Source organism: Natator depressus, chromosome 2 (assembly GCF_965152275.1).
Source record: "Natator depressus isolate rNatDep1 chromosome 2, rNatDep2.hap1, whole genome shotgun sequence".
In the NCBI taxonomy this organism is placed as follows: Eukaryota; Metazoa; Chordata; order Testudines; family Cheloniidae; genus Natator; species Natator depressus.
In genome coordinates this window covers 179,070,873-179,092,339 of record NC_134235.1, presented here as the reverse complement: position 1 = coordinate 179,092,339, position 21,467 = coordinate 179,070,873, and the positions used below count along the sequence as shown (strand labels likewise).

Here is a 21,467-nt window from a genome sequence, read left to right as displayed (position 1 = left end):
TGGATTGTTAGGGTCAAATTCTTCTGACTGGTGTGTAACTTATAGTCAGTAGGAGCCCTGCGCACATGTCAAGGAAAATAATTATTTCTGGAATATGAAATATCTTTGTTTTCTTTCTTGCAGCATTTGAAGAGCTTGAGAAGGCTCTGAGTACAGCCCAAAAGGTAGAGGAAGCACGGAAAAAGCTGCAAGCAGAGATGGATGAAAAAATTAAAGCAATAGAAAAAACAAGTGAGGAAGAACGTGTAAACCTTCAACAAGAGTTAACCAGGGTGAAGCAGGAGGTGGTTGAGATTATGAAGGTAAAAGTTAAGGCTGAGTATGTATCATTTGTTTTTAAATTAATACTTTAATTTAACAAAGGTTTGGCTGTAAAATGTGTTAACGTATCCGGGCTTGTTTTCAAACTCCTCACTATTTAATAGAAAAAAAATAAATTCTAAGGAAAAATGTTTTCAGTAATAAAATACTGCAGTAGTTTAAACCTTCCCAAATTAATCTGTCCCTTTCTCTGGCAGCCTGTGGAACCTTAAAATTAGTATGTTAAAGGAAATGCACACAAACGGCTCAGAACTGACCTCTTGGTTGCACGCTGTTTAATCAGTGTCTCTGGCAGTGCACCTGAAATAGTCACGATAGACACCGCTTTTCTACTGGCTTCTTAAAATATTCCAGTGCTGTCTGTTACAAAGGAAAGCTGAGTATGGTTAACATATCAGGGTTTTTTTGTCTCTGTTATGGTTATGATTTTTAAACTAGAGTACTTCTTAATGAGCATATTTAGTCTAACAAGTCTAAAGATTTTAAAAGCCTGCCACAGCGTGTGCTTTTGTAGAATGTGCTCTCATTCCATCCACTGTATTCGGATATAAATCTGTGTTCCTCCATCTTATTTTTATAATAATTTTCAATTTGAACAGCAATTTCTTGTGTTTATTTGTTATATTATTAACTTTTCTATGGTAATAGATTGCCACACTATAGTTCTAATATGGTGTTTTAGGTGAATGTGGTTTGTAGCTGGGGGAGCTTGTTTACATATGTAGCTTGTTTACATAAATAATTTACCTACCTGTGTAGGCCTTCAAATCTGACTAAACAGTATCTCTGGTTATGATTTTACCAGCTGAGCTTTGTCCTGAATGTTGGCTCATGAAACTGACTTACTGAGCATAGAAAGGGAGCTACAGACAGTAGCTTATATCCTAAAGCTGTGAGAGAATTTTCTCCAATTTAAAACAAAATTAAAGCCATAAATGGGTTTGGGAGCACGGTTGGGAAAGACCTCAGAGTTTGGTTATTCTGTCACTAGCACTATGCATGAGGTGACAGAGCATCGAAAAGCATTTCAGAAACTTTAAAATAACTTCTTCGTTGGGATTATTCTTTTAATATGTAATTTTAATGTCTTTTACTTATGCATGTTGAGTAACATGTTGCCTATTAAAGGGAAGCAATTAGACAATTCCCTTTGTTACTCACAGCAGTATTGTTCCATCACTATATGAGAAATAATGCAAGGGACGTTTGTTTATTGATTTACAGAAGTCTTCAGAAGAGCGTGTTGCTGAGCTAGAGAAATTGCATAAAAGAGATCTGGCTACCAAAGAGCAGGAGCTAAATGAGAGATTACAGGCTCAAGAAAAGGAGTTCCAGGAGAAGATGAGGGCAGCTCTTGTAAGCATCCCTACAATGTACAAGGTTACTTCTGGCAGAGCTGGGTGGGAATAGAAGTCTGTCTGTATGGTAAACCCTTGTCTCACCCCTAAATCTCACTGTCTTTCAGTAATCTCTATTGGACCCTGGTAAGCGTATCCCAGACAATCCAGGAGTCCGAGACATTCAGTATGGATACTGCAGCTGGTTTTTATATGCCTTGCTGCTTAATTGAGATAATGAGTCACTTGAATTGGCCAGCACCTGCAGTTGTGTTAACACTCAGAGAGAGAAGGTGGATGAGGTAATATCTTTTATTGGACCAACTTCTGTTGGTGAGAGAGACAAGCTGTTATCACTCCAGAAAGAGATCTTGGAGTCATTGTGGATAGTTCTCTGAAAACATCCACTCAATGCACAGTGGCAGTCAAAAAAATGAACAGAATATTGGGAATCATTAAGAAAGGGATAGATAATAAGACAAGAAAATATCATATTGCCTCTGTATAAATCCATGGTATGCCCACATCTTGAATACTGGATGCAGATTTGGTCACCCCATCTCCAAAAAGATTATATTGGAATTGGAAAAGGTTCAGAAAAGGGCAACAAAAATTATTAGAGGTATGGAACAGTTCCCATATGAGGAGCGATTAAGACTGGGACTTTTCAGCTTAGAAAAGAGACAACTGAAGGGGAATATGATAGAGGTCTATAAAATCATGACGGGTGTGAAGAAAGTAAATAAGGAAGTGTTGTTTACTCCTTCTCATAACACAAGAACTAGGGGTCACCAAATGAAATTAATAGCCAGCAGTTTAAAACAAACAAAAGGAAATATTTTTTCACTCAATCTGTGGAACTCCTTGCCAGAGGATGTTAAGAAGGCCAAGACTGTAACAGGGTTCAAAAAAGAACTAGATAAGTTCATGGAGGATAGATCCATCAATGGCTACTAGCCAGGATGGGCAGGGATGGTGTCCCTAGCCTCTGTTTGCCAGAAGCTGGGAATGGGCGATTAGATGGATCACTTGATGATTACCTGTTCGGTTCATTCCTTCTGGGGCACCTGGCATTGGCCACTGTCAGAAGACAGGATACTGGGCTAGATGGACCTTTGGTCTGACCCAGTATGGCCGTTCTTATGTTCTAAGCTTTTGAGCCACACAGAGCCCTTCTTCAGGTCAGAAGTTGGTCCAACAAAAGGTATTACCTCACCCACCATGTGTCTCTAATATTCTGGGACCAACACGGATACGGTTAGGCTGCATTAACACTCAGTTCACATTTTTAAGATTGTTTTCTCAATCATAAAGATTAGAAGCTTAATTTTTATTTGAAAGTATAGATTCTGCAGAAGATGGTGGATTATATGTATGTTAGCTTGTGGCTATTTACCTGGCAAAACTTTCTATTTACTGCTGGTGTGGGGATTTTGCAAATTTTGTGTTTATGTTGGTATGAAAAACAAAGTTGATTGTGGGTAAAAAATGTAGTTATATAGTCCTTTGAAATGAGATTTCCTTTTCTTTTGATAATTGCTTTTTAGAACCATATCATGGTCTAAAAAGAGTTACTTACTGGAGGTTGCTTTTGTGCAATATTGTTTTATTCATAATTTTTGACACAGGAAAAAAGTCAAAGTGAATGTTTACAGACAGTACAAGAAAAAGAGCAACAGGAATCCCTGGCATTAGAAGAATTAGAACTGCAGAAAAAAGCAGTACAATCAGAGTGTGAGAAGAAACTTCAGGACATGCAGCAAGAAATGCAGACATCTAGAACTGTGAGTAAAATAGTCAAAATTTTAACTAACCACTTTTCTGCATATTAAGTTTCATGCTAGTAGATATGGTAGACTTATGTGAATTGGCTACGATGAAAGACTGTCATACTTAAAACATATATTTTTGGAGCACCAGAAATTAAACTGTTACCGTGATGTGCTGCAGTTTATAATTTTGTGGAGCGTTAAATGGCAGAACATGGAAATATGCTTGTTTCATATTCATGCCTAGGGCATGAACTTGTATTCCCCATGCAGAATTTTTGTATAGCTTGCCTAGCTCAAAGAGGTCAATCTTTTTGGCCTCTTGGTGGTACCATGATATAAATGTTAATAATAAATAATGATCAAGTGAATAAGACTTTGCTTGAGTGAGAGTTTGAAGAATCTGACCCTTTAGGTCACAAGTAAAACAATTTTATCTACTTGTTACCTGACGGATGTTTTATACATTACTAAACCACTACAGAATTATTCTAAATTGGCAGTTTGTGCTCAAAACAGGTCAAGGATTACAATATCAACAGTGTAAAGGCCAGAAATAAGGTACGTTAGCAGACGTGTGTGACTGCTACTGAGCACCTGCTGACACTCAGACTACTGGAACCAGAGCCATCAGCCTCTCAAGCTCAGAGCAGTTCTGATGAATTACCTCATGTATTTATTAAATTATTTAAAAACCTTTCAAAGAAGTTATCACATTTAAATTTTTAATATAAGTGAAATAGAAGGACTTCTTTTATTTTATTATTACCATATAACTTAGTGGAAACAAAATTAATAACAACTGACAATACAATAAATAGCTTACATAAAACAAATTGATTCTGTTTGTTTTAGTGTATTGTTGATGATTATTATTTTAAGTGGGCGACAGTTGGAATTTGTAGAATTTGAATCTGGTAAATAATTAAGCAGGCATTACAATTCTTTATATTAAACATTGTTCATTCATACCACCTTTTAAAATCTTCTTTCAACAGAGAATTCTTGAATTGGAAAGTTCCCTTGCAAAGTATTCACAAGATGACAAAAGACAATTTGAGGAACTAACTACTTTGATAGAGTCTGAAAAAAACAAGCACAATAAAGAAATTACTGTAATGGTTGAAAAGCACAAGGAAGAGCTAGAAAACATGAAGCAGCAGGAGAAAGAACTTTGGACAGAAAAACTGCAAATCTTAAAGCAACAGCAACAGTCCACAATAGAAAAATTGAGAGAGAAACATGAACAAGAAATGGATATAATGTTGAAAGAAAAAGAGTCAGTTTTCCGTGCACACATAGAAGAGATGAATGCAAAAACATTAGAAAAGCTTGATGTGAAACAAACAGAGCTAGAAGCATTATCTTTCGAGTTATCAGAAACCCTAAAAATACGTCATGACCTAGAACAAGAGCACTTTGTATTGAAAGATGATGTAGATAAAACAAAACAGGAGTCTGAGGCAAAGCTGGAACAACAGAGAAACCACTACCAGGAAAAAATTGACATGATGGTTAAAGAGCATGACATATCTGTCCAAGGAATTGAGAAGGCACATACAGAAGAAACTAACCAACTCAAGGTACAGTTGGAAGAAAAAGAAAAACATCTGGAGGAATTAAAAGCACAAGAACATAAACTAAAGGAATCGCTTGAAATATCTGAAGCTGAACTTAAGCAAGTGTCTGCTAAACTAGGAGACTTCTGCCAGTCACACCAAAATAACTCCAGTGAGCAGGCAAAGGTTTATGAAGGACAGTTAACAGAGCTGCAACAAAAGTTGACAAATATGGAAGCTGAAAAATCACATCTTAAAGAACAGATTGTAAGAGCTGAATCACAGCTGAATGAAGTTAGGATTGAATTAGACTCTTACATATCCCAGGTACATGACTTGAGGCAGCAGCTGGAAGACCAGAGGAGTGAAAACACGCAGAAAATAACCTCTCTAAAGCAACAGTATGACTCTCAACTGAAAGATCTCGGTACAGAGATTGATCAGGCAAAGAGAGATTTGGTTGAGAAGGAAAATCAACTTGAACAACTAAAAAAGCAGCAGAATCAACAGGTGGAAGAGCTCAAACAGAAGATATCAGCCAAAGAGGAGAGAATTAGTGCTTTACAAGTTGAATATGAAAATAGTTTTAAACAACAAGGAACCAAGATGGAAAAAATCAAACAAAAAGCAAAAGAGATGCAAGAAACGTTCAAGAAGAAACTTTCAGAACAAGAAGCTAAACTGAAAAAAGAATTTGAAAACAAGCAGTTGGAGTTCAGTCAGAAAGAGAAACATTTCAGTGCAAAAATGCTGGAAATGGCACATGCCAGCTCAGCTGGAATAAATGATGCTGTGTCAAAACTGGAAATGAATCAGAAGGAGCAACTAGAAAGTCTTGTAGAAGCTCATAGGCAGGAACTAGAAGAAGTTGCTCAAACATGGGGAAAAAAACTCAATCAGCAGGTGGAAGAGCTCAAGGAAAAGCACGAAATGGAACTACATAAAAAACAGAAGGAAGTTGGAGACCTGAAACAGAAGCTTGCCACCTTCAGTGCTGAGAAAGAGGGGACTAACATCGAGATCACCCGGCTGAAGGAAGAACAAGTGAAGAGAGACGAATCTTGGAATGAATTGCAAGAACAACTAAAGCAGCTATTGGCACAGGTGAACACCTTGTCACAAAGTGAAACTGATCTCAAAGCACAACTTGAAAAACTAGAAGATGACCTCAGTCACTCTCTGAAGGACAGGGCTGTACTACAGGAACAGCTCAGGGAGCAGAAAACAATGGAAGAAAAGCACAAGATCAAAGTTACAGAACTGACAGATATGCTGAAAACATCTGATGAAAAACTCCAAATTCTGGAATCCTCATACTGTAAAGAACGTGAGGATTATGAGAAAAAACTAGAGGATAAACATTTGGCAAGTCAGCAAAAACAAATTGAATTTGAGAGGTTGTCAAGCGAACTAGCAGCACAGCTAGATATTTACTGGAAGGAAGCTGATGCTTTATTGCAAACTAAAACCAATGAAGTAATTGAAAAATGTACTGAAAAAATTAATTTAGTAATCTCCAGAATTGCACATTGTCAGCATCAAACTACAAAAATTAAAAAAGCAATATTAATTAAGAACTGTAAAATTCCTGAACTAGAAACACAACTTAGACAAATAACAGAACATCATACTGCAGTAAATAGCTCTTTGCAGGAGTCCACACAACGGTTACAAGATAAGGAAAATGTAATTATACTCATGAAAGCTGACATTGAAAGACTTGTAACAGAAAAGGAGCTGTTGCAAAAAGAAGGAGGGCATCAGCAACAGGCTGCAACAGAGAAGGAAACTTGTATCACACAGTTAAGGAAAGAATTATCTGAAAATATTAATGTTGTCACTTCAATGAGAGAGGAGCTTAAGGAAAAAGAATCTGAGATCTGTGCTCTCAACAAGCTTGTGACTGAACTAAATGTCAAACTTGAAAACAGCGTAGGTTTAACAGAAAAAGAAGCAGCCATATCTTTGTTAAGCAAGCAACACCAAGAGGATCAACTGCAATTATTGAATCAGGTGCAGGAATTATCTTCCAGGGTTGAGTCACTGAGTCAAGAAAAAGCATCAGCTTTGGAGCAGGTAGACCACTGGATGAACAAACTGTCAGAATGGAAGAAAAAAGCACAATTAAGGTTTACCCAGAATCACAATACTATTAAAGAATTACAAAGTAAGCTTGAATTAAATAATATCCAAGTTGGTGGAAAGGATGAAGAAATAAATCAACTGAAGGAAGAGCTGGATAAGCAAAGCAGGAATTTAGATAGTTTGAAAGCTGTAATGGAACAAAAGCAGAGGAGAAGGGAAAAGCAAGAAGGAGAATTAACTGCAGAGTTAAAAATCCAAACAGCAAGAACTGCTGAGCTGGAGGAACACATTGCTCGGAAAACAGCGGAAAATGATTCTTTAATGGAAGAACTTAAAAGGCACAACGAGCGAAGAGACACTGAGCAAAAAGAGCTTGTTCAGCAACTTCAACAGGCTGAGGTTGTAGTTGTCGAAAAGGACAACAGGTTCAAGGAGGCTGAAGAAAAAGTGTTAAGTCTTGAAAAGCAAATGGATTCAATGAAAGCTGAACTTGATACAAAGCAGAGAGAATTTGAACAAATGAAAACTGCAATGATGAAAAGCAAAGAAGAAGAGTTGAAGATGCTGGAAGATAGGATGAATGCAGAAAACACTATCAAATTAGCAGACCTGAAAAAAAAGGCGGAACAAAAAATAGCTTCTGTTAAAAAGCAGTTGACCTCTCAAATGGAAGAAAAGGAACAACAGTTAAAGCTAGCTATGGAAAATCAGTTAAAAGATTTAGAACAAAAAATGCAGGAAAGAGAGGCCAAAATTATGGATTTAGAAGAAAAAAATAGATTAATAAGAGATTCAGCAGACTTGGAAAGAGAAATAATACAAAAAGTAGAAAATGTAAAAACTTCCTTAGAGCAAGAAAAAGCCAGTATGCTAGAGAATGTACGACAGATGTATGAAGAGAAAATAAGTGTAATACAAAAAGACTTAACAGATAAGGATGGATTATTACGGAAGTATGAGAACGAGCAACAAGAAAGTAATGACTCTAAGCTAAAAATGAAAAGCCAACAGGAGGAACTCTTTAAAAAATTGGAATGTACTGAGAAAAGGCTACAAGAAGAACAAAGTGTGATCAAAAGGCTCCAGAAAGAAATAGAGGAAAAAAATAAGAAATATTCTTTGTTACTGGATCAACACACAAAAGGTGGTGATGACTTAGCAAGCATCAGAGAAGAATTAAAAGCCCAAGTACAAAAACATCATGATATGGAAAATGTGATTGGAAACTTACAGAAACAGCTTCAAGAAAAAGATGAAGTCAGTCAGTCTTTGGAGCAGAAGATAAGAGAGTTGGAGGATGATATAATAAAGAATAAAGAAGCATGGAAGGTTGAGATGGAAGAGGTAACTTTTAAATATGAAGAAAAATTGCAAGGTCTCCAGCAGCAGTTGGATGAAAGAAATAGCCAGCTGAAAGTTTTTGAAGAAAATGTAAAAGAAGAGACTAAATCTGATTTGGAGCTGCAGAAATTACTTGGTAATATGCAGACTCAGCAAAAGGAGTTGCAAGCTAAACTGGAGGAAGCTGACAGAGAGAAGCAAAAACTGCGCAAAGAAATAAGCAAGGTACAGAAGGATTTGCGTACTTTGCGGAAGGAGCATCAGCAGGAACTAGATATAATGAAGAAGGAATCTTTAGAAGAAATGGAACAGAAAATCAGGTATCGTCTATATTCCTTAGTCCATTAAACTTTTTTTTTTTAAAGTGATCGTTAGTCACTTTAACCTGAAGATGAATACATATATTTTTAAGCTTATTTTATACCAGTAAAATAGAGATTAATATTTTACTAAGGATTTATTTTTAAAAAAATAAAGCACTTGAAAGTAATGTTTCACAAACAAGTGAAAAAATAAGCTTTAGTTTCATAAACCAAAGAAAAGTACAGTATTTTGCAAAAAAATATATATCACTCTTGGTTTGGGCTCAGTGATGTTTTTGCAGCTTTCCTATACAACTTAATCCTGGTGGAATTTTGCGCCAAAAAATTAAAAATTCTGCACACAATATTGAAAAATTCTGCATATTTTATTTGTCAAAATAACACAGTATAATCACACCAGTTTCAATTATTTTTGGTCATTTATTTCAAAATACCTGTCAGCAAGTATGTCTGTAACAATACAGACAACAAAAAAGATTTAGGAAATATTTTTTGATAAATAGATTCCTTACTAGGCATATTAATACAGAACTCTGAGAAATAATTAAGTTAAACTACAATACAGAACTGTATTTTCCGCACCGCTCAGAAGCAGTGCAAAGGCTTGGGAGAGTCCGGGGTAATGGAGGAGCTGAGTTAGAGAGAAGTAAATTGCTGGGAAGGAGCCTAGGTGTGAACTTGGAAGGTTGTTGGGTGTGGGTGGGAAAAGTATGGAACAGTTTTTTTTGGGGGGGGTCAGGGAGGGATTCTTAGGGATCTTCCCCCATGCAGACCCTGGCTGACCCCTAGCCTCTCCCATTCAGTCAGACACATCTGCCCCATCTCCATGTGCCCTCACCCAGCCACTCCCCTGTCTCTGTGTAGCTCTGCATCCCCTTCCCCATCACCATGTGTCCCTGTGCTCCCCCCCAGCCACTCCCCTGTCCCTGTGTCTCCCTGTATCCCCTGCCCATCCCCGTGTCCCCTCTCCCCCGCCCCATGTGTCTGTGTCCCCACCCAGTCACCCTCTATTCTTTTTCCCCATCCCCATGTGTGTCTGTGCCCCCCAGCTACTCCCCTGTCCATATATGTCTCTGTGCCCCCACCCAGCCACCCCCTTCACTATGTATCTCTGCATCCCCATCCCCATGTGTCTCTGCACCTCCCTCCCCCCTGTGGCCCTGTGCCTCCACTCCCATTCAGCCCCTGCCCCAGTCTGTCCTCCCCGACTAGCCTTTATGAGCCCCTGTCTGACCTTCTCAGCAGCCCCACGCTGTCTGTCTCCCCATAACCCCTGTCTCCTGCAAAGGCAGCTCTCTCTCTTCCCTCACTGTCAAGGAGCTGCAGTTTTACTCTATCACCACATCGCCCTCTGGTGGGGAAAAAGGCAGAACTGCAGCAACATTTTGGCAGAAGCTTTTTTCTGCACACAAAATAAGAAATCTCCAGGGCTCATTAATTATGCATGTGTGCTGTAGCGCAGAATTCCCCCAGGAGTAACAAATGCCTCTCAATACACATCTTAAAATATACACACAGTTTTAATGTCCTCAAAATGGAGAATGTGGAAAGGAGGTTAAGAAAACATGATACTTAAGAAGATTTAGGCAGAGTACAACTATGGGCCTAAATTTGCAAAAGTAATGTGATTTTGGATGCTTCCCCTACCTTCTAAAAGGTTGCCCACCTTTAAGGTGCCTTAGGTTGTACCCAAAATCGAGTTGAAAATTCAGGCAGTGGACTTCAAAGAAGGAGGTACAAGCTGATTTTTAAAAAAAACCAAAACCTCTATGTTTGTGTGCGCTTGTGTGTCAGAAAAACATGGTATACTGTTGAGAGCCCTAACAGTTTCTCAACCCAGGTTTTGTCTAATAACGCTGTCTACATACAGAGCATTAGTATGTTGATCCTCCCTGAGCAAAAGTTCCATGACTCATTTTTATTGGTCTCTTCCATCTTGGCAGAACACCTGGGTCTTCCAGGTGCATCCCATAGGAAAGGAGCAAATAGCCTCCCTGGACCCCAGGGAATTAATCTAGAGCCAACCTTCCTCTCGATGCAGAACCATGCTTAAGTAAGAGTCTTGGAGAGACTACTAAACTACCTTTGGTCTTTCCTTCATACGCTTCAGATCAGTAATGAATTTCTTGACTATTTTTATTCTGTTGTACAGAATTGAACAGGAAGATATGGAACTAAAGCACAACTCCACCTTAAAGCAGTTGATGAGGGAGTTTAATACTCAGCTGGCTCAAAAGGAGAGGGAATTGGAAACAGCTGTACATGAAACTATCAGTAAGTGAAATGTTGTTGTAATCTGTATGGATTTGTTGTTTTGTTGTCTTTACAAATAAATTTGTCAATTTCAGGTTAACTTTTGTGGGGTCAGTTTCATATGGGTATCATAAAGGAGGAAGAGTCACAGATCTGGGTAGTAGCCATTGTTGTATGAAGTTAGCCCTGCCTAGAGGGCTACCAGGTCAGGAAAACCAGGTCAGGGGAAAAAAAACTGCTTCTGCAGTAGGGAATATTATTCTTGCCTAGGGAGCAATTGTAAAGCTTGTAAGATGCACACTGGAAACTTTGTACTTTTGCATCTGTTCTTTCTTATACCCAGAGACTGGGTTCCCTAGCTGTTACTATGGATTTCTGCACCTGCCAGTGTGTAAGACACCTGACTTGTGTAAGACACCTAACTTTTTAGGAATGTCTACAGGTAAATTGTAGGTATGTAGATGATTTGTAAAGTGTTACATGAGAGGAAAGTCAAAGTACAGTAAATGTATTTGGTTGGTGAGTTTGCATTTTGAAATTTGTGTTTTCAGCACAACACACTTGTAACAAGCATTAGACAAGGGTGTCTGACTGTAGTCTTTGATGGCAATTGTTTAAGAAAATGTATATTTGATTATGAATTGGAAATACATTCCCTGAGCTGCACCCTGCAGCTTTTAGCCCTGAGAGTCAGTCTAACTTGTGCCAGCTGAAAATGATCCCAAAAGGATCATATGTCAGCTGGGAATAGCTGAAGCACAACATGCTTCTTCATCTACACTTTGCCTGCCCCTGTGCCTAAAACTGTGAGGGGAAGGGAGAGGCATAGGAATTGGCTATTTTGGCTCTGTGCTTGCTAGAGATGCCCCTGTACCTGGGGAATTGAGACAGGGAATTGCAGATGTTTTCTGCTCCCTCATCCTGGCAGAATAGGGCTCTAGATTCAGGCCAGGACATGGAGCTAAAACTGCTACAGTGGCACTCATGGATGATCTCCTGTCAATGGATAGAGGTTAGACATCTGTTCTTATCCTCTTGTACCTCTCTCTAGCATTCAGCACTCTTGACCGTGAGATACTGGTGTCCTATCCAAGAGAGGTGGCAAGGGTCCAGGGTAATATGCTAAAATGGTTGGGTGTCTCCCTAGAGGGAGACACCGAGTGAGTAGTGATGGGAAACTCCACCTCAATCACTAGACCATTCACTTGTGGAGTCTCAGAGGGATCAGTTGTCTCTCTAGTCCTTTTCAACATTTACATGCACCCACAAGTTGAAATGGTCTTACAAAATGGACTCAAATGCCAGCACTAGGTAGGTGAGTCATGCAGCTCTGCTTATTCTTCACCACTACCACCGAGATAATCCAGTGTTCGGACAAGATAGCTCATGAATATAGAACAACTGGCTGAAGCTGAACCCAAGCAAGACGTCAGTGAGGCGGTGGGCAGAGGAAAGTATTTTGAAGAGTTTGCAGCTATGGTGCAGTCTCCTTTGGTTGAAGGTACACACTCACAATTGGTCAACCAAGTCTTTCGTTTAGGAATGCCTCTGGATTCTTTGCTAATGGTAAGGTCTTGTATAGCAACATTCGGGGTAACGCTTTTGACCGTCTCTGGTTGGCTAGGAAAATCTGTTCCATCCCGGTGGATAAAGACCTGGCCTCAGTTATTCTTGCCTTCATCACCTCTTGGCTGGACTAGAACAATCGGATATACCTGGGCACAATGTGGATGTTGTGCTTAGGAAACTCCCAACTAGTACATAATACTAGTACATAATACTGCAGTGCTTCTCCTCAGCAATATAGGCTACTGTGAGCACAACAAACCTATCCTCTGCTCTATATGCTGACTTCACATAGAATATCAAGTCAAGTTCACGGTCTCAGTCCTTATCTTCAAGGCTCTCCATGGCCTAGGTCCAGGATAGCTTTAAGACCACCTAAAGCCCTGAGATAAAGAGCATGTCAACAACTTCATTCCCTGGAACAGAGGAACTCTTTAACAAAGGTAAATTTCATCTTTGTGAGACAACTTTCTCGGGGCCAGTCCTGGACTGTGGAATGAACTTCCTGAGGACCATCACAAACCTCGCTGCCTTTTGATTCAAATGCAAAGCACACTTCTTTGACTTTGCCGTCTCTAACATAAATACATGTATATTTAAAAAAAAATTCCTTATCAAAACAAAGACACTCCAAGGATGAGAGAACAAACATGCAGCAGATAGTCATGTTGCTTAATGCGCAGCTGGAAGACACTCAGTTACTATGATCATGTGTGTGGTATAAAAACCTACATAGTATAGTAGCATTGAATCTGCTGCTAAGTATTATGACCTTTCACCTTCTTGAAATCTGTTCGGCCCTCAGGCTGGAAAAAAGAGATACCACTACTTTTAGACCATGTATAGCATGAATTGTTTGACTTCCTTGATTTTTGCCTCTTGAAAGATTTTTTTCCTTCTCATACACCTTTACAGAAGTTTCTTCAAATCTTACGTTTTAATCTTGTTCATAATGTGATGTTGGTTTTTATTTGTTAAAATATAGCTACCTACTCAGTTGTGATATTTCTTGATTTTTTTTAAAAAAACAGGTAAAGCCCAGGATGTGGAAACTGAACTGATAGAAACCCATCATGCAGAGACAACACAGTTGCATAGAAAAATTGCTGAAAAAGATGACGATCTAAAAAGAACTGTAAAAAAGTATGAAGAAATCCTTGAGGTATCTTTCTTGAGAGTGATGTGATTCACTACATTTCAGTATAATTCTGTTTTTTAAACTTCCCAATGGGTTCTTTTAGGCAAAAATTTTAATCTTTATAGGAGATTTTTAAAAACACATTATTATATAAATGCTTCTTATGGGTTTAATATTTCAGATTAAATTTTTTTGTTTAGATCTAAATATTCCCCTGCAGCAGGGGTGGCCAACCTGAGCCTGAGAAGGAACCAGAATTTACCAATGTACATTGCCAAAGAGCCACATTAATACATCAGCAGACCCCCATCAGCTCCTCACTCTCCTCTACTCCCAGCGCCTCTGATCCACTGGCAGCCCCACTGATCAGCGCCTTCCCCCTCCTTCCCCGCACCTCCCGATCAGCTGTTTCGTGGCGTTCTGGGGGCGGAGGAGAGAGGAGTGAGGGCACGGCAGGCTCAGGGGAGGGGGCGGGAAGGGGTGGAGTGGGGGCAGGGTCTGTGGCAGAGCCAGGGGTTGAGCAGTGAGCACCTCCCAGCACACTGGAAAGTTGGTGCCTGTAGCTCCAGCCCTGGAGTCGGTACCTATACAAGGAGCCGCATATTAACTTCTGAAGAGCCGCATGTGGCTCCAGAGCCACAGGTTGGCCACCTCTGCCCTGCAGTATTTGCACTTAAAATGCATCTGCATTTTGCTAGTCTGAGAGAATCCCAAAATGAAGCTGGCTAGACACACAAATAAGGCTAGTTTGCTTTTAGTGCTCAACTGAGATCTTGATCCGGCAGCGAAGTCCATAAAATCCGGAGCCCAAGTAAGTTAATCAGGGCTCTGCTTAGTGTTGGGGTGGTTTCTGACAGCTTATCCACTCAATAGCCTCCAAGACCTTATCCACTCAGCTCAACTCCAAACTTGTCATTGAGGTTTCTTTATTAGCATACAATCAACCTACTCTTGAGTTGAACAGGCTCAAGCATAGTAGGTGGGTACCAGACATAATACACATCCAAGGCGACACAGAAATCCCCTTAATTTATATACACATCACACTCACATTCACTATACATTGCATTACATGTTTTGAGACTGGTTTGGTTATTTTACAGGAACCAATCCCTATACAACATACTCTGTCCACCGCTGTCTGTGTTCTTGGACTTAGTAAATGGTTCCCCCAGTGTTTCCCCTTCCCCCCCACCCCGCCCCCATCTTAGCTAGCTCAGACATTGTCTTTTAGCTTAGTGACCTATTTACTTATCTTGGCACAAACTTTCTGTTTTCAGTCTGCTGATCTAGTCCCCTCTCTAATCCTGTCTTCCAAAAAATGAGGCCTACCTATGTTTACTTATTCATGTCAAGCCAGGCCTACACTTTTTAGATGTAAAGATCTGCACACACATCTGAATGTAAGAGCAGTTTCCAGAACGAAATGCAGAAAGTAAACAAATAGCATGAAGTAGCCTGAGGTTTTAAAAAGATTCAAGTTTAATAATCAAAGATGGTGTTGGTTACATAGTAGCAATTAAAAAAAGTAAATAGTTTTGTCCCTTCAGTGTTCCTTCAGTGACCAATGTGAAGGACTGCATATCAGGCAAAGTTAAGAGAGCTATGTTCTATTTTAAAAATAGAAAGGAATCTAAGGGCAGAAGACCATATTCTGGTTTTATACCTCATGCATCCTGAAGAGTTCAGTGGATGGGCCAGGTGTTTAAGGCAGGGTAGAATTTGGCCCAGAATCACTTTCCCTGATTTAATTTCCTAATTTATAACAATAAAGTTAACCCCTTTGTGTCATAATTCTAATTTCTGTGTTTTGGGCGTATTCCCACCTTTTTTTTTCATCGACTCTCTTGTATGGTTTAGACACAACAAATCCTGCATCTTGTCAGGGGGTTAGACTAGATGACCCTTGCAGTCCCTTCTAACCCTAAGTTTTTGTATAACTTTTTGTGAATAGGGCTCTACCTTTCAAAGTCTGCGTAGAGCTTCCTCAATGTTTTTAAAATTCCTTTTGTTAAAATTTCTCTCAGGTTTCTGATATGCCTTGTTCCTATCATGTTTTGGTATTTACACTATTTTGATTGCTGTGCAATTGAAATAAATGAAATATATGAAGAGCTTTGTGTAGCTCGAAAGCGTGTCTCTTTCACCAACCGAAGTTGGTCCAGTAAAAGATAGTAACTCACCCATCTTGTCTCTTTAATATTCTGGGACCAGCATGGCTACAACACTGCAAACATGAATTTTACATACCCATCTCTTCTTTTTCATGAATTTTATAGTCTGATAAGTAATGATGGGTACCACTAGTGTATACAACAGAGCAGATGTTAGAGAAAACTACAGAAAACTGTTTGTCTCTACATGTTCCAGATCTTCACACCCTCCCTTCCAGGCAGCATGGTTTTGCTGTATTTAGCACTGTGAAGTTAGCTTCCATTACTTTGTTAGAAGCAAGTAATAAAGTGTTTGCTATCTTGCTTCTTAGATTACTTTTTAAAAAGTAATCATAGCTCAGTAAAATATTAGGTGGGGAATGTGTCGACTCTAAGATCTCTTCTCGGAATAGGAAATATAGCTATCAACATTAATAGGGAGAAAATGGCTATCCATTATTGCCCCTTCACGTACCCCTTTGATTTGAGCAACAAATTTCATATCAAGTTTCTTGCAGTATAAAAATATGCAGTGTTCTTTAACAGCTATACATGTTCGGTATAAAGACTAAATAAGTTTTATATTGTTTACTGCTTATGAACTATATACTGTAGAACTATTATGTGTGTTTCTGCCTATATAAATCTGTGATTACCTTTTTAAAACTAGTTAAAGAAATTTAGTAATCTCAGTAAAGATTGTAATTTGACACCTGGACATTATAGAAGACAAAGAAATAGATCAGTCTACTAAACTTTATATGATTTTATTTACTTTTTATTCTGGCATTTTTTATCAGGTGTCTCCTTATCTTTAATGAGAAATACTGTGTGATAAAGGGTTTATGAAAGTTGCCCAAATGAGAGGATTTACAAGTCAATGGTAATCTATAATTTGTGTTCTGTGATCTTCAAAACACAAACTAAAATATCTCATTAGAGGAAAAATTGAATGTTGCACTAGAGTTAGGTTAATCTAGATTTATGTCTGAGTTAAAAATGAAGGATCTCGTTTAAAGTGTGTAATCTTTCATTTGTCATAATTCCCCCCATGTGCATGCAGTTCAGGCTTTGTGGTTAAGATTTGGGAAATTACAATTTTATTGATATCTTCATATTTCATCATTATGAAATCAGAATAGAATTTGGTTTATATATTGCCAAAGTACAGCCAGTGCTTTACAGAACAGTGAGACTATAGCGTAGGCGCTGTGGCATGCATTAGAACCAAAGTCCCCCTCTTGGTAGCACTGACTGGGCCCAAAGGTTTGGAACTCCAAGACATTTGAAAGCCAGTGCAGCTGAGGAGACGCCAGAGAGCAAAGCTGAATTGCAGTGCCAACTTCCTGCTGCTTTCTCTGCAGCAGATTTGGTCAGGATTTTCTTAGCCGTTGGTCAGCCAAGAACTAGGAGGGAGGCACAACATTGGAGTTTTAAGCCAAGTTTTGTGAAGTAGATGTTCTTAAAACCTGCCATGTCATAAAATACTCCCTAAACTATATTGTACAGGGAAAATGCCTTTGATTGACTGAATATGAGGTAATAATGCTATCTTCGTTTCTTCATGTGATATTCTACAGGGGTCTGAGGCCCACATCCCTGCTCTAGTCCTCCATTTTCTTCCTCATTGCTTATCCCTCATCTTTTCACTCTTCCTCACTGTGTACCTTTGTCCTCCACTCTTCTTTGGGCTTGTCTACATGTGGAAACTGACCAGCTGTTGTAGAATAATTATTCCATTATAGCTATTCTGGTTTAACTCCCCTGTGTGGACGCTATCTATTGTGGAATAAAAGTGACTTTATTCTGGAATAATTACTCCATTAATTTTTCTGGAATAAAATCGTTTTTATTCTGGAATAGTGTCCACATGGGGGAGTTATACTGGCACAGGTATAGCTGAATACATTATTCCACTTTAGCTGTGCTGGTCAGTTTCCCTCTGAAGACAAACCCTCAGTCTGTTGCCAAAGAAGCTCCAGCTTTAGCATCTCTTCAATGCTACTTTATTAGGTACAGCTGGGGATGGATAAAATTTCATAATTTACAGGTATACTATTCAAGCCAATTTTTCAGAGTTTATTAACATGTGGTGTAGTATGTTTTCCGTAAATTTGGCTTCAGGACACTTAGTATTGCTTCATGTACTGTTTGTATGAATACAAATTCAGTATGAAACAAAGACTATATCAGTTAATGTAGCTGGATCTATGGTGAATCCAGTGAGTTTAGATTAATCAGTAAAAGCACAGCTCAGAGTTGGAGGGTGCGGCGTTGACTTTGTTCTACCTCTGCTGTGTTATTAGGCAGTACTGAGGAAAAAATATTGTAAGCCTATGCATAAGCAGTAGCTATTCAGTGAGATGTGTGTTTTATAACTTTCAGCAGCAGAAGGCTAGTTTATATCGGTATTTTTGGGGGGGATGGGAGAGTGGGGGGTGGTTGTTTTTTAAGTCTGGTGCACAGACCCCAGAGATTATAGCTATGTGAGAGTAGATAAAATTGGAGCTGTAAACTTGATCGTTGCCCTTTATTAAATAAAATAGGCTTAAATATTTGCAGCATCTTCTTTTCCCCTCCAGAAATTTCTAATCACTGCTGCTAGTTGCAATTTTAGAATTAAGATAGCCCCAGCGTGCTCTATTTTATCTCTTGTTGAAAGAGCAGAGATACTGTGAAAACATTTAGCCATGCGAAACAGCCACCATCACTCCACCTCAACCTCAGTTTCTTTCAGCCATACAATTTCTCTGACCCTAAGACCGTTTTTTTCTTGCCTTTGCTCTCAGCTGTATGCTGCTTGGCGCAGCTCTGCACTTTCCATTGCCATACTGTTAATTGTTTTAAATATGGAGATGCTCCTCTCATCAGAGAAGACAAGTTGCTTTGGAGTGTGAGAGAAAAAATGGAGGGTGCAGGGCTGGGGCAAAATTTATTTACTAGCATACAGAGACATAGCCACGAAATGTACATCATAGTTTATGATTTGCAATCTTGCCTAGAGTTTAGTCTTGGTAAATTGTTATCATTGAATCTTTGCTCTCATTTTTCTCCCATATACAAACTGTTGCCAGATCCTGTCCGTGGTTATTGTTTTTTTGTTTGTTGGTAACCTCTCTAAAATATATTCTTTCCTTTCCATCTCTGCAGCTAATGCTTAGTCCATTCCTTGGTTATCTCTGGTCTAGATTACTGTAACCTCTCTCTCTCTGGCTTCCAGTTTGTCACCGTGCCCCACTGCATTCTGTTCACAATGCTGCTACCAAAAAAAAAAAAAAATGCTTTTGTTGTGTGTGACAGGGTGGGTGAGGTCATATCTTTTATTGGACCAACTTCTGTTGGTGAGAGAGATGAGCTTTCAAGCCACACAGAGCTCTTGTTCAGGCCTGGGAAAGGTACTCTGAGCGTCACACCTAAGTGCACGGTGGAACAGATAGATTAACATAAGTACAGTAAAATCTGTTTTATCTGACATGTTGCGGGAATGTAAGCCTGTAAATGAAAAATGCTGGTTAACTAAGAGGGAGGGAGTTTGGGTGTGAAACTGGGGGTTGAGGCACGAGCTCTGGGAGGGAGTTTAGGTGCGGGAGGGGACTCGGGGCAGCAGATTGCGATGTGGGAGGGGGTGCTGGATGTGGAGGGGTACTCACTTCAGGCGGCTCACCGCAAGCGGCGACCTGTCCCGGCTGCTCCTTCGTCAAGACACGGTTAAGCAGCAGCTAAGCAGCTCTGCACGCTGCTGCCCCCTCAGCTCCCATTGGCTGCAGTTCCCAGCCAATCATAGAATCATAGGACTGGAAGGGACCTCAAGAGGTCATCTAGTCCAGTCCCCTGCACTTATGGCAGTACTAAATATTATCTAGACCATTCTTGACAGGTGTTTGTCTAACCTGTTCTTAAAAATCCCCAATGATGGAGGTTCCACCACCTCCCTGTGCAATTTATTCCAGTGCTTAACCACTCTGACAGTTAGGAATTTTTTCCTAATGTCCAACCTAAACCTCCCTTGCTGCAATTTAAGCCCATTGCTTCTTGTTCTATCCTCAGAGGTTAAGAAAAACAATTTTTCTCCCTCCTTGTAACAACTTTTTATGTACTTGAAAACTGTTATCGTGGCCACTCTGAGTCTTCTCTTTTCCAGACTAAACAAACCCAGTTTTTTCAATCTTCCCTCATAGGTCATGTTTTCTAGACCATTAATCATTTTTGTCGCTCTTCTCTGGACTTTCTCCAATTTGCCCACATCTTTCTTGAAATGTGGCATCTAGCACTGGACACAATATTCCAGTTGAGGCCTAATCAGCGCGGAGTAGAGCGGAAGAATTTTCTTGTGTCTTACTTTCAACACTCCTGCTAATACATACCAGAATGATGTCTGCTTTTTTTTTGCAACGGCATTACACTGTTGACTCATATTTAGCTTATGGTCCACTATGACCCCCAGATCCCTTTCCAGTACTCCTTCCTAGGCAGTCATTTCCCATTTTATATGTGTGCAACTGATTGTTCCTTCCTAACTGGAGCACTTTGCATCTGTCCTTATTGAATTTCATCCTTTTTACTTCAGATCATTTCTCCAGTTTGTCCAGATCATTTTGAATTTTAATCCTATCTTCCAAAGCACTTGCAACCCCTCCGAACTTGGTATCATCCACAAACTTTATACCATTATCTAAATCACTGATGAAGATATTGAACAGAACTGGACCCAGAACTGATCCCTGCAGGACCCCACTTATTATGCCCTTCCAGCATGACTGTGAACCACTGATAACTACTCCCTAGGAACAGTTTTCCAACCAGTTTTGCACCGACCTTATTGTAGCTCCATCTAGATTGCATTTCCCTAGTTTGTTTATGAGATGGTCATGTGAGACAGTATCAAAAGCTTTACTAAAGTCAAGATATAACTAGCACATGGGGTGGGGTCAGCGCGCAGAGCTGCCTGCCGTGCCTCCACCTAGGAGCAGCCGGGACAGGTCGCCGCTTGCAGGGAGCCGCTCAAGGTGAGTGGTCCTCGAATCCGGCACCCCCACCCTCTCCCACGCCCCAATCTCCTGTCCCGAGCTCCCTCCCGCACCCAAACTCCCTCCCAGAGCCTGTGCCCCACACCCTCTTGCACACCGCACCCCTCTGCCAGCCCCGCACCAACCAGACTATAAACCGGAATTTCAATGAAGATCAGAAATTCCGGTTTATGGAGCTTTCCGGTTGCTGAAGTGCCAGATAACACAGCTTTTACTGTAGTTAGTGCATGTTCTGAGGGACCATTCAAGGTGGAGTGGCCCATTAACACTTCTGCAGTCATAGAAGAAAAAGGGGTGGCGGGTTAGTGGGTTACATATTGTAATACAGATTGTTCTGTGTGTCAGGCTTTGTCGACACTGGACTTTTGTCGGAAAAACTTTTGTCATTCGGGATGTGGAAAAGCGCGCACACCCCCCCATCCCCCGAATAGCGAGAGTTTTACCGACGAAAAGCGCTGGTGTGAACGGCGCTTTGTCAGCAAGAGAGCTCGTTGGGGGTGGAAGTTTTTTGTTGGTGGGAGAGCTCTCTCCTGCCAACAAAGAGCTGGTACACTGCGCACCTTTTAGCAGCACGGCTGTAGCGGCACAGCTGTGT

The 21,467-nt window shown here is 39.9% G+C and overlaps 1 protein-coding gene across 3 annotated transcripts in view; it reads left to right on the top strand.

Annotated features, from left to right (window-relative positions):
* The window catches only part of GOLGA4 (golgin A4), a 103,082-nt gene that overhangs the window by 50,618 nt on the left and 30,997 nt on the right, over positions 1 to 21,467 (top strand). For all 3 annotated transcript variants that reach the window (XM_074945394.1, XM_074945396.1, XM_074945395.1), the window contains 6 exons: positions 124 to 302; positions 1,546 to 1,677; positions 3,287 to 3,442; positions 4,426 to 8,732; positions 10,888 to 11,009; positions 13,586 to 13,716. In XM_074945394.1, coding sequence (XP_074801495.1) covers positions 124 to 302; positions 1,546 to 1,677; positions 3,287 to 3,442; positions 4,426 to 8,732; positions 10,888 to 11,009; positions 13,586 to 13,716 — 5,027 coding nt within the window. The remainder of the gene's footprint in view (positions 1 to 123; positions 303 to 1,545; positions 1,678 to 3,286; positions 3,443 to 4,425; positions 8,733 to 10,887; positions 11,010 to 13,585; positions 13,717 to 21,467) is intronic.